This window comes from Gopherus flavomarginatus, chromosome 1, assembly GCF_025201925.1.
Source record: "Gopherus flavomarginatus isolate rGopFla2 chromosome 1, rGopFla2.mat.asm, whole genome shotgun sequence".
NCBI lineage: Eukaryota > Metazoa > Chordata > Testudines > Testudinidae > Gopherus > Gopherus flavomarginatus.
In genome coordinates this window covers 311,243,334-311,257,194 of record NC_066617.1, presented here as the reverse complement: position 1 = coordinate 311,257,194, position 13,861 = coordinate 311,243,334, and the positions used below count along the sequence as shown (strand labels likewise).

Here is a 13,861-nt window from a genome sequence, read left to right as displayed (position 1 = left end):
ATGGTAATCCATGTTCTGAGAAGACTTAATTTCTCTCCAAATTTTATGTTAGCTGTGTCTAATATCCCCATTCCCCAAGTTCGTGCTTAACATTGGCCCTTATTTCCTTCTGCATTTTAATGATAATTTTCATTCTCCATCAAACAAAAGCTTTTCATTTCAAAAAAGAGGAACTGGACCTTTTCCTAAGTAACACTTAACACTATCATGCTCTCATGTGCTCATTTGGAAACTCCAGCAACATAATCATATATAAACATGTTGCTGACCTTAGTAAAATCAATAGAACAGTTTGTTTCTAGGCAAGCCATATCTGATTTTCTGTGACTAATCAGAGGTAGTCCAAATGTATGTGTGACTTCCTTCATACCATACCTACACTACCTTTCAGTAAGAGCACAAAATGTAATTTCTATGCTTATTACATTCTTTATTGTAGCAACTACAGCTCATCATTTGAAAATGTAGTTTTCCTACAATTAGAAAAGAAATCTTAATATACACAGATTGGTTATTATACAAAATAATTCTTTAAAATGCTTGCTTTGACACACAATTTGAAAGAGACAATGGATCTCATCTTTTCAAAATGTATATATGCAGAGTTTATTTTATTAGTGTTCGTGTTGCGCATTAACGGATAGATATTTCTTATGCTGAACTTCCTATCCCAGTGGCTCTCTGAACTAAAGATCACTGATGTGTGCTCCATCAATTTGAACTGATTTAAATATCACCATCATCTTTAACCCTATTTGATAAGCCACTTTTGAAACAATCACCTTACTACTGATCCAAGTATTATTTTTTCCTTTCTTGACTCCTCCTTGGCAATTATATCCTGTGCACAACAGTTACGTATGCAGAATCGAATTAATGCAATACAACCAGTATATGACCTTTTTTGATTTCTGACTCTGTAGGGTTAAACCCAAATACCACATTTTGGGAATGAGACAGAATAAAAATACTTTCCCATCAAAAAGTCAGACAGAACATAAACTACAAATTATCAAACAAGAGACCACAAAAAAACACCAACCCAAAAACAGAAATACTGAATCCAAACACTTAAAAAAAGATTCCAAGAAATATTAAGGATTTACTATTCTTCCTTTCCTAACAACTTTACATTTCTTATAAAATCTATGAATAATTTAAGTCTCTCATTATAGCTGTCAATCAATTCAAGTTATTTTTCAAATATATGGTGTTTCTCTATCTAGTCACCCTGAACAAATCTTTAAGAAATTAGCACACTAAAAATAAAATAGAAAAACTGAAAATGAGGATTTCTTTATTAGATGCAAAGCATTTCTCAAGTGTACCAGGCAGCTGAGTTCAACACTTACCAGCGTTGCTGTTCTCAGATTTTTCTTCTGGTTGGCTTTCTGCAGAAAAAGAACAATAATGTTTCTTTGATCTTGGATTATGACAAAAATTATTCTAAAGTATGTCTAAGAAGTGACTTGCAAAAATCCAAGAATATACAAGTGGATAAAAGGGATGAGAAATAGCACAAACATAGGAGTCATTTCCTTAGAGTTTATCAATATACTCTGAAAGAGGCAATTCCCCACAAAGAGCAACAAAAGTCTCATTTGGAGTCCAAGCCCACAACAAACTCCATACAGGAGCACCCTAAGCTCCTGTTAATAGGGCTCCATCTGAGTGCAGCCCGCTGCTTATGTTGAGTCAGTGACAAGACTGGATTTAAATAATGAGTAGAAACCTTCTACTTCACTAGGCAATGCTGGTCAAAACTCATTTTATTTTGTGGGTTTAGAAATGCAGATTGATCTGAAGAGAGATCTGCACTCATATAGTTTGCAAGGAATAGAAATGGGGAGAAGACTGGATACAGTTAAACCAAGTTAAATCTCTATAGTTTGTTAGATATATATAGCCTGGTTTCAGATGGAGAGTTTAAAGAATTTCCAGAATATGGGTAGTGCTCGTTAATTAGCATGAGATAACCACCTCTCAGTCTATTCTACAGCTATCTTGCAGCTTAGAATCCAAAATAAGAGTTTGTTTCTGTAACCCTGCTTCCACAGCTGTCTGATTTACCATTTGACTATTATTGTTTCTAGAACTGTAGTCTTAAACAGCCCCCAAATGAGACTAGAGCCCCTTTGTGCTAGGTACTGTATATACAAAGAGTCCCTGGTCCAAGGCATTTATAATAAAATAGACAGGACAGAAAGGGGTGGGAGTGGAGGGAAAGAGAGTGATGAAGTACCTTGCTGAAACTTACAAGCATCCTATCCCCTATGCCAGAGGTGGGCAAACTAAGGCCTGCGGGCCACATCCGGCCCGCAGGCCCATCCTGCCCAGCCCTTGAGCTCCTGGCCGGGGAGGCTAGCCCCCGCTGTCCCCCCTCCCCGCAGCCATGCTACCGTGTGGGCAGCACTCTGGGCAGCGGGGTTGCGCACTCCTGCCGAGCAGCGCGTCTAGCTCCAGCCAGGTGGCGCAGTTGCCAGACATGCTGCTCTGAGTGGCACTGTAAGGGGGCCAGGGCAGGGGGGTTGGATAAGGGATGGTGGGGTTTCAGGGGCAGTCAGGGGGCAGGGTGTGGATAGGGGTCAGAGCAGTCAGGGGGCTGGGAGCGGGGGGGGTGGATAGGGGGTGGGGTCCTGAGGGCAGTTAGGGGTGGGGGGTCCCGGGAGGGGTTGGTTAGGGGACAAGGAGCAGGGGGCTTTGGATGGGTCAGGGGTTCTGAGGGGCAGTCAGGGAGCGGGAAGTGAGAGGGGGTGGATGGGGGCAGGGCCCAGGCTGTTTGGCGAGGCACAGCCTTCCCTACTCGGCCCTCCATACAGTTTTGCAATCCCAACGTGGCCCTCAGGCCAAAAAGTTTGCCCACCCCTGCCCTACACTAAGGTCTGCATGGCACAAACTACAGATACACAACCTTGCAAGAGATGGAAGACCGTGGATATATTTTACTGAATTGAACCCTACAGAATTTAAAAGATACATTTCTGCACAGAAGTATGACAACTCAAAACTAAACTTAATTCTTTCTCCCTGCCTCCACCTCTCCTAAATGTTTTCCAGGATTAGGAATAAAAACAGTATTTCCTCCTTTTGATACAGTGTCACACCAACAGGAGATATTTGTCCTTAGCTCAATTCAACAGACTTGCCAAAGCTACCATTACAGATTATTTACTTAGATCCTAGAGTGTGTTATCACTTATCAGAGGGGTAGCCGTGTTAGTCTGGATCTGTAAAAGCAGCAAAGAATCCTGTGGCACCTTATAGACTAACAGACGTTTTGGAGCATGAGCTTTGGGGAGTGAATACCCACTTCGTCAGATGCATGTCATGCAGACATGCATCTGACGAAGTGGGTATTCACCCACGAAAGCTCATGCTCCAAAACGTCTGTTAGTCTATAAGGTGCCACAGGATTCTTTGCATGTGTTATCACTGTAGTTCAATGAGTCTTCTTTTTTTTTAGTTCAGTTTGTTTCCTCATTTTGTGCCTGTGAGCACTGACAGGCTGGGGGACTAAAGGCATTAGAAAAAATGAACTCTCTCAAAAAAAATCTCCCTCTGGGCACTGCCTCTCAACGGTTCATGACAGAGGGTACTATTTGCTCAATGAGAGAACAAAATCAACTATCACATATATCTACACAGAGAGGATATATTATAGCTTTCCTGTCCTACAGCATCCTCAAAATTAGTGCAGATACCTAGCAACATTCAAATACACTGGCATTTTATTCCCATAGGAGTAACATAACATGTCTTTTCCTGTTTAGATGCCTCTTTAACATGTTATACTTGTCATACATACCTTGTACGGTATTACCCAAACATTAAAGTAAACAGTATCCCAATTTGGTTGTACAAGTAATTTATTTCCACAAAATTCTGTAAGCACAATGTACGAGCCTTACTGAAGACTCAAATGGACAAACTAAGAGATAATCTATCCCTAACTAGGATACAAAATAAGAGAAAAAAGTCATTATTAAGGTTGTAAGAGTCATGTTTTTTGGTTCACAAGTTGCAGACACTTTTAAGTTGTGGTTTTAGTGCAGGGAAACATCAACATGGGGACACTCACAAGACGACACTCCCATAGGGGTTAAGTCTCAGGCTTCCTCTTAACCTGTTTCCTGACAAGGAATGAAGTCATGCCCCCTCTCCCCTAGGTAACCCCAGACGGAGCAGGATCACATACACGCTCCAGCAGCTTCTTCCAAGCCATGCAGCCTCCCTTCCAAGGCAGTAGAGCAGCACAGAACACTGTGTCCCTCACCTGGCTTGGAAAGCAAACAGGCCAAATCTGAGCGAGTTGCTTTGTGACTTGGTGCAATGGGTCACAATGCCAGTCAAATCTACAGCAACTATAAAAAGTTGCAGTTTCTACAACAAAATTATGGTCTGCAATTTTCTAAAAGCCCTGATCATTATAGAAAGCTATTTCATAATTCCAGAGTCTATATACTCTTAGTCTTCAAGTAAGCTCTACTACAAGTCATTTCTCAGCATTTGAGCAACGTAAGGTTTGCTATTCAGCTAAGACGAGGGTGGGCAAACTTTTTGGGCCGAGGGCCACATCTGAGTGGGGAAATTGTACGCAGGGCCAGGGTAGAGGGTTGGGCTGTGGGAGGGAGTGCAGGGTGTGGGAGGGGGTGCGGTGTGCAAGAAGGGCCTCAGGGCAAGGGATTGGGGCAGAGCAGGGGTGCAGGGTATATGAGGGGGCTCAGAGAAGGGTGCACAGCGGTGCAGGGTGCAACAGGGAGCTCAGGACAGGGGGTTGGGGTGCAGGAGGGATGCAGGGTGTATGAGGGGGCTCAGGGCAGGGAGTTGGGGTGCAGGAGGGATTTGGGCTCCAGCCCAGCACCACTTACCTAAAGCGGCTCCGGGGTGGCGGCGGCGTGCACCGGGGCCAGGGTAAGCTCCCTGCATGCCTGCCCTGTCCCCAGCCCCACAACGCTTCAGGAAGCGGTGTGGCCCTTGGGGAGAGAGGGCAGAGGGCTCCTCATGTGCTGCCCTTGCTGTGCCTCCAGGTACCTCCCCCGAATCTCCCACTGGCCGCGGTTCCCTGTTCCTGGCCAATGGGAGCTGTGGGGGGCGGTGCCTGGAGACAAGGGCAATGCACAGAGCCCTCTGGCCCCGCTTTCCCCCGGGGGCCCAGGGACTTGGTGCCGGCCACTTCTGAGAGCAGCGTGGGGCCCATGGTGTCACGAGGGGGCAATCCCACGAGCCGGATCCAAAGCCCTGAGGGGCCGGATCTGGCCTGCGAGCCGTAGTTTGCCCACCCCTGAGCTAAGACTGCTGCATAAAAAGGCAACACGCTTAGGCAGTTCACATCATTCTGAGAGGTTTTAGATTCTAGATCAGGCCTGCACAACTCGTAAAGCAGCGAGGGCCACATTACTCCAAAGAAAACAGCTGAGGGCCGAAACCCCCCAGCCTCGCAAAAACACCCCGCCCCAGCACCACCCAGCCCTGCAGAAACAAACCCTCCTTCCCCAGCGACACCCCACCAAAACAGCTGTGGGCCAAAAAGGAAGGTTGGGGGTGGGGAGGTGATACTTGATTTTAAATCAAGCAGGGGCTCCCAGCTGAAGAGGTGGCTGGGAGCCTCCAGGGGCAAATTAAAGGGCCCAGGGCTCCGGCGATTGGGGGAACCCAGAGCTTTGCGGGGCTGGGGCAGGGATTTAAAGGGCCCAGAGCTCCTGCCACTGAGGGGAGCCTGAGCCCTTTAAATCCCAGCACATCTGCTGGAGCCGCGGCCAGGATTCAAAGGGCTCTGGGCTGCCCGCAGAGTGCCATGTGCGCGGAATTTAGAATCCCTCCGCGGGCCGTATGTTGTGCAGGCCTGTTCTAGATCAAGTTATCAACTTCTACAAATGGGATGAGTGGGTTTCCTTTTACTGAGCCACAGAATATGCCCTCAACAGTAGATATAAAACTAGAATTCTTAGAAAAATATTCAGCTCCTTCCTCATAACTGGGCAATTTGTTCATTATATGTAGTCCATATGTTTTCACACACATTTTTGGGCTTTCCCTCTCTTTCAGTACTAACTTGACACAAACATTGGAGGAAGTACCTCTTCTGCCTAGTTACCAAGTATATTTTATCACTGCAGATTTGTTCAGTCTCGATGTAGGAGTAAAAAATGCCAAATCCTATTGCCCAACATTCTGGGAAGCTCTCATACATCAAGGTGGCGACATAATCTTTAAAGTTACTACAGTAGACATGTTGCCAACCCCATTCCCCACACAGTGAATCAACTTTCACCACCTAAAATTTATTTTGCACTTTATTTCCTCAACATGCCTTATTTGGATTTATACAAGAACTGAAAAGGTTGCCTATCCAAGGCTCAGGACATTCTAATTAAAAATAACAAAAGTAAAATTAAACAATAGCTTAGTCAGCCACACTCAAACTAACAAACATCTGTTAATCTTCACCACACCCACGAGGAAGGGTGAGCAAATACCATCCCCATTTTACAGATGGAAAAGCTGAGGCAGAGAGATTCGGTGATTTCCCAAAGTGAGTGAAGGGCTGGTATCATCCATCAAAATGCAGTCTGTAAAGAAGTCAGTTGGAGTAGTATTTTTGGTTTTCTGATAATAGAATGCAGCTTCTTTATGATCTTTGCAAATATTTTGGAATCTGCATTAATGAGATAGATCTAAAAGGCTACTGTTGCTTCTATTTCTTTTGATCATGTGGCTGTCAATGGGTTTTCTTCTCCTGCTGCTATAGCTCCACAGTCAGTCCATAAAAAACTCAAGTACATAAAGTAACAGAGAGGTATTAAATGAGACCTCAGAGGTATCTTGGACAACAGAATGTGTGGCTAAGAGCTAGAATCACAAAAGTACAGACAACTGGAAAGGGTGGCGGGAGCAGGAAGCATATAATTTTCTGGGGCTCTATCTTTCTCTTTTTTATCGCTTCTCATTTTATTTTTCAGAAATTTCATATTTCATTTTATCCTGGGTGGAAGACCTGGGGAGTGTCCTGCCCTCTGAGGGGGTTGGACAGGTATCAAGAAAAACAGCAGCTTTCAATAATGTGGCAACAACAATTCAGCAACAACAATTGAGCTGAATTTAGCCTTAGACCATAATTTAGCCTTACTGTGGTTTGAAATAATAACACAAGATGCTAAAAATCTTGAAAACTGAGGAATTTACAGAAAACAAAAAAAAAGTGATTATAGTCATGTTAGCAGCATTGCTTTAATGAAGGAGGGGACAAACATTTTTCTAGGACTGTAATCACTTTCTATAAGTAAAATCTTTTCTCCAAAATTCTTAAAATGGCTGGTACACCTGCAGTTTCAAAGGTGTCAACTAGTAACAACAACAAACCCAAAGTACCAACAGTGACTATTAATACTGGTTGGTACACAATTGCATGTGAAGAATCTAATACTGCAGTAGTGGCTCTGCATGCCGCTCAGAAAGGGTTTTCCACGTGGGAATTAGCATGGAAAAAGAGACAAAGTCAGTTGTGGAAAAAGAAAATCAAGTAGTTAGAGGGTGGAGAGCCAGTGAGTGCAACATATTAAGAGACATGGGCAGATGAAGAGAGAGGGACAGAATTTCCTGAAGCTTTGAATGCAATCACAAAAAGCTTGAAATTGATATACTGGAAAGTCTCTAAGAGAGGAGTATCAGTCAGAAAAAACTAGCATGGATGATATTAGCAGCTGCATTTTTGTTAAGAGCTGTAGGTCATGATAGTACACATAATCAGTCCATTGGAGAGAAAGAGATAATATTGTTATTTTCTGTGCTGTTTATGTTGGAATTCTCTATACTATGACTGTTCAACAGAAACAACTTCTTACACAAGATTAGAAAGTAGAAATTACTAATAGGTATTCAGAAACCACACTGAGCCATATAAGAACCTAGACAGCTTTAGTTTTAAGAATTTGGTTATTTCCTAGATTTTTCCACCCACTTCTAAAAAGAAACATTAACATCACATTTTATAACTCAGTGTGGCAGCTTGAGCTATAAATATTTCAGACATATAGTAAGTTTAGAGTGTAAAAAAAAAAAGAAAAAAGAAGCATTTAACTTGCATCTAGGAACAAGTCATTAGAAAGAAAAAAATCCAGGACCTATGGAGCCAAACTCAAAATTCCACGTAAACAGGACCAACCCCACCCAATTTACTGGATTTATCCACCTTATACTGGGTTTGAACTGGCCCATAGTGTAAAATCTACACACATCCCACATGTTGGGCCTGATCCTGCTGTTCTGAAACACACAAGTAGCACATTTTTCCAAGCAGTTATACCCAAGATCTAACATAGCAAGAAAAGCACTTTTCATCATCCATAAATCAAATATTTGAAAGTGATGTTAAAATTTAGAGTCAGCACTTCTGAGCTACCTGCTGTAACAAAATGATGTAAGGGGCTACTAAAATAGGATGGGGACTGATTTATAGTCACATTCAGAAAAGAAAGTGTACTGATAAATATTTAACACAATCACTCTCCAATTTTTGATCCAGGAATGCAATGGTCAAATAATGCTACTTTCCAGCCCGATGGCGGCTGCCAGTAGAAAGCTCAGAAATGACAATTTTAATCAAACATGTCCAGTCTAAAAGAGAAACCCTACCCATATATTAACAAAGTCACCCTCATTTTGCTCAGTGTAGCATATTGGAATATATGCAAAAACACTTCCCTCCTCCCAAAAAATTACAACTATGATAACTGATGACAAAAATAAGACAAAATGACTGGAAGCACAAATAGCATTGTTGCATAGCAACTGGTGATGTACATATGGTGATGTTCATGGAACAGGATGTAGTTCATATTTATTGCAAAAATAAGACCAAAAATCAGCCTAGACAGCAAGAGAAACAATTGTGTTCTGGGTTCCCCATGCAACAATCATAGAAACCACACCTTCCAGTAACATAGCTTTCCTAAACTGATCTTCAGGAACACTACCCAGGCATTAGTGTTTTACCCAACAATAGGATACATACACATTGCAAATAACATACACTAACTAGTATCCTTACCAAAAAAGGCTGCATAAGCCAAACCAGACAGGTAACATTTTTGAGAGGTGGGTATCAGCTATCAACTTACACTAAATAGATATCTCAATTGTTATTTTATAGTTGGACAATACAGCAAATTAGGCTGGCATTTTGTACCTGGTGTTTTGGAATGAATTACAATGCTTCATATAGTTCCACAGAACTGTTTTTATAATATACAATGTGTGCAAAACTAAACCGATGGGGACAGGGAAGGAATGCAGAAATGCATCAACACACAAAGCCTAATATGCTTTTAGGAAGCATATAGGTAGGATGAGCCGATTTTTAAAGGTATTTCAGTGCCTCACGATGCAGATAGGCACCTAGTGGGATTTTCACAATGATTTAGACACCTAACTCCCACTGCATACAATCTATATGGATACATAAGTCTGCTTACTGATCATACGTATGTATGGACACACTGTCTGAATCAAGAACCAAAGTGGGTTCGCTTTTTTTCACCTTCCAGATTTTAACAGATAATAAGTAACCATCTTTATCATGACAAGAAAGAGAACTGGAGGCTCTCTCAGTAGTCCTGGAGTTATGCAACATGATACTATGTGGAGGATCATCTATATGCCTCAAGTTTGATTCCTTACCCGTTCAGGGAGGTCCACAGAGAAAGAACAAGGTGAAGTAGTGGCTGAAGTGCCTTAAATCCGTGTAGCAACCTTTCGCTGGCTACTGTTAGAGCAGCAATGGCAGACTTCAGAGGCAGCTATATTCATCCCTCCCTTCTCAGCCAGAAAGGATGGTCACTTTCCTGAGGTCCACAGGAAGAGGAGGGAGAAATAAGAAAATATCTTTGGGCTACAAGAAAGAGGAAGTACTGTACATTTAATCAATCGGGTTTTTATGAAGTTTTTTTTTTCCACTTTTAAAACTAGTATGGTGTTTAGAAAAGGTGTTGACTTGAAAGCACTGGAAAATGAAGTACTCCCTTTATCTACAGAACAAATGCATTTCACCCACATTGTTTTACTAATGTCTCAACCTGGACTCAGAAGGAGCATTTAAAATGGAAGAATGACCTCCAGGCCAAGTGTGTCTTTGGGCCACCTGCTCAGATTGGCACTTCTACCGGCATTCTTGTTAATTGTAGTGCAGTTTGTGACAGACATTTTTAAAACAGAAACAGGACTGAGCTCATCACCACATTCCATGGAGGTAAGGAGATGTAGTGATAAATGGTGCCTGGTGGGCTTACCCCAACTGTGAGCATAACCAAGGGAAGTTGATAGAAGTTTATGAAGTGTTACAATAACCTATAACAATGAATAATGATGGGAAAAGGTGAAAAGGGAGAAAGCCCGAATTAGGACAAACAAAAAGACCAACTGATATAAATTAAAGACTGCATTAAAATCACGTTTGGTAAACAAGTTAAGTGTGGGATCAGAAATTAACAGAACAAAATTAGCATGATGGAAATTAGGTTTACCTGGTGAATCAAATAGTGAGGGGATGGGCTATTGTACCCATCATCGCCTTTTAGGGTCCCTAAAAAAAGGATTTTGGGTGAAGGCAAGTACAAGTGCAAATATGCTGACTGAAAAGAAAAAAAAGGAAAAAAAGAGGAGCAAGCTTCACCATTATGGCTGTGTAGCGAGGCGGTGGGATACTCCACAGCCCCGCTGAGGGACAAACCTCCCCTAACACCAATGTGGGCGGAGCCATTGGGTCCTGCGCCCGCCCCTCAGAGGTCACGGCGCAGACCCGGAAGTATAAAAGCTCACCGGCAGAGCTCAGTTGGGAACCAGCTGCTGGAGAGGCCAGGCGTCTGTGACCAAGCTCCCTCTGGGGAGACAGCAGCAGGCCGCAACCGGCCTGAGCTTGCACGCAGCCAGCTGAGCCTGCCCCATGCCCGCTACCCCGAGGAGGACCGGTCGAGCCTGCCCTTCGCCGCGTACCCAGAGGAACCAATAGTGTTCAAGACAGCCGAGGACGCCAGCACAACCCAGGTACCCTACGAGGGGGAGTGTGGAAGTACCCGGGGGCAGCCGACTCCAGTCTGGCTGCAGCACTGCCTAAACCTATGTCAGTGGGTTGCGGCCAGGATCCCCACTGACAGCAGCGAGTCTTTGCCACTGCTAGGGCCCCGGGCTGGGACGCAGTGGAGAGGGAGGGCCTGCGTCCCCCCCCTGCCACCTACTCCTTGGGTGACAGGCTCCCCCTTGCCCTTTTCCTGGCCTGGAGAGGCTAGGACAATTTGGCTATAGAACTATTGACTCAGCCCCTGCTTAAGGGCCTGAGTCCTTGACTGTTTGGGTTCTGCCCTGCCCTGACCTAGGGCCTGGGCTGCTATTGAACTGCTGACTCAGCCCCTGCCTCAGGGCCTGAGGGCTTGGCTATACTGGCGCTTTACAGCACTGCAACTTTCTAGCTCAGGGGTGTGAAAAAACACACCCCTGAGCGCAGCAAGTTACAGCGCTGTAAAGCGCCAGTGTAAACTGTGCCCCAGCGCTGGGAGCACAGCTCCCAGCACTGCAAGCACAGCTCCCAGCACTGCAAGCTAATCCCCACAGGGAGGTGGAGTACTGCAATGCTGGGAGAGCTCTCCCCCAGCGCTGGCACCGTGCCCACGCTCGCACTTCAAAGCGCTGCCACGGGAGAGCTCCCACGGCAGCACTTTAGAGTTTCGAGTGTAGCCAGGCCCTGAGTCTCGGACTGCTTGCTGCCCCGCCCTGACCCAGGGCCTGGGCTGCTATTTGAACTATTGACTCAGCCCCTGCTCCAAGGGCCTGAGCCCCTAACTGCATGTGCGTTATTCCCCCTGACCACAGAGCCGACAGATGGCGAGGTAGAGCGAGGCGGTGGGATACCCCACAGCCCTGCTGAGGGACGAACCCCAGCCAAGCCGCACTACACGCTGCCACCCCCCACCACCTCCTGGGACATCGGGATCCATCATGACACCACTAGGTATTTGTCATCCTAATCCTGAGAGATGTCCCAACCAAACCAGGCCAATAAAGGGATCCAGATGACATTTCGACTTCCACTGGCTCCAGATGTATCCCAACCACCAACTGGGATGTGAGACTTTCTGTGTGTCCCCTACCTCTTCCCATCTTTTCCTTTCCCACCTTACTTCATCTCTTTCCTGTCCTTCTCCATTTTCTTTGTCTAATAAAAGTCTCACTTACCCAGCCAAAACTGTGTATGTTGCAACACTGCTGTAAGCCTGTGACCAAAGCTGCAACTAAAAGCAATGTCCTAAATGCCCAATGTTGATACAAGTTTGCCAGGTCTCTGAGTGGCTGATAAAACCATCTGCTTGTGCCTGTTCCCCCCCCCCCCCCAGCAGTGAGACTGGAAATAAGTCATTAAATGACTTAATTCTTCTCTTCACTCCAAATGCTATTCATCACACTGAACACTTGTTCCACTGGACTGTTTGTTCCTGATAAACACTGCAAATTCTACTCGATAGAGCCATATGCCTTGAACAAACTCTATGTAGTTATTAAAAAACCACCAAGTGGAGAGAGTAGGACTGTGTAAAAGTGTGAAAACAACTCCAGGTAGCACCCTAATTTTTCCACCATAGAAATTTGGATAGAAGCAGACTATCAATGCTGGTTTAGCCCTACGGTGAATCCCTAATATCCTCAGATAGCTTTAATGATGTTTAATTATACATAATCTAATCCACCGAACAGGTACAGAGAACAGCATATTCTCTATACAGATTTCCATAGGCTACTAGTATTATACACAACTTAATAAATACTGTAGCCATATCCACATAAAAACCTAAAGCCCAGGGACCAGTGTCTACACTAGAAACGCTACAGCAGCGACTGCGTCACAGTAGTGTAGATATGTACTACAGCAGTGGAAAGCCTTCTTCCATCACTGTAGTAAAATCCACTTCTCCGAGAGGCCTTAATTATGTTGACAGAAAAATTCTTCTGTCCCCCCAGTAGCTTCTACACTCAGGCTTACATTGGCTTAATTACATCATGCAGGGCATGACATTTTTCACAGTGCTGAGCTATGAAGTTAAGTCAACCTAACTTTGTAGCATAGATCAGGCCTGAAACAAACTGCATATTCTTTCTTGATATTTCTCCAAGGGTTTATGAGTCAAGTCCAAATCAGTTAATTATCTAGATATACTTGATTCCCCAAAGTTTCAGCCTTTACTGCCTTTTACTCATTGCATACTTTTAGGCCTATAGGAAAGCTAAAGGGCAAAATTTTATAATGGTAGTGAGTGCAGAAGCAAAGGCATTTTTGGTGAGCCAGCCTAAAAACAATGGGGAAATAAGTATATTTTAAGATGAGACACCTTAACTAGTTTTTCAAGGAAAGGGATAACAGAACTAGAATTCAAGTTTTCTTTGACTTAACTGTAAGAAATAGTCTTTCCAAACCGGCTACCATTTTACAAGTTCACATTAATGAATAAAACAAGTATTTATGTCAATGGATCTCAAAAGTGGCAAAGTTGTACTTAAATGTTAGTTCAGCCCACTTAATATTTAAGGTCTGAATACTCCAACTCCGTCCAGCCAGCTTTGGTATTTCTTTACTCAATTACTTGATATGAACAGATTAGCAACCCCCAAATTATTTATCAGTATAATAACAAAAGATGACCTTATAACTCTGTATAATTTCTAGCATGCACTCCTGAAGATTAAACAAATTAAGAGAACAAATCTTAAGCACCTCATTTCTTCTCCAATTAAAGAAACGAGCACAGAGGATTGGTGTACTAGCTTATTTTTCCTTTAAAAAACAAAAACAAGAGACACTTCTGATGAAGTGGCTATAAAG

The 13,861-nt window shown here is 43.7% G+C and overlaps 1 protein-coding gene across 2 annotated transcripts in view; it reads right to left on the bottom strand.

Moving 5' to 3' along the window:
- Positions 1 to 13,861, bottom strand: part of GTF2F2 (general transcription factor IIF subunit 2) — a 166,842-nt gene that overhangs the window by 138,040 nt on the left and 14,941 nt on the right. The window contains exon 5 of one of the 2 annotated variants that reach the window (XM_050951319.1): positions 1,353 to 1,391. The exons of the other annotated variant lie outside the window; for it this stretch is intronic. Coding sequence (XP_050807276.1) covers positions 1,353 to 1,391 — 39 coding nt within the window. The remainder of the gene's footprint in view (positions 1 to 1,352; positions 1,392 to 13,861) is intronic. 2 annotated transcript variants of the gene reach the window in all.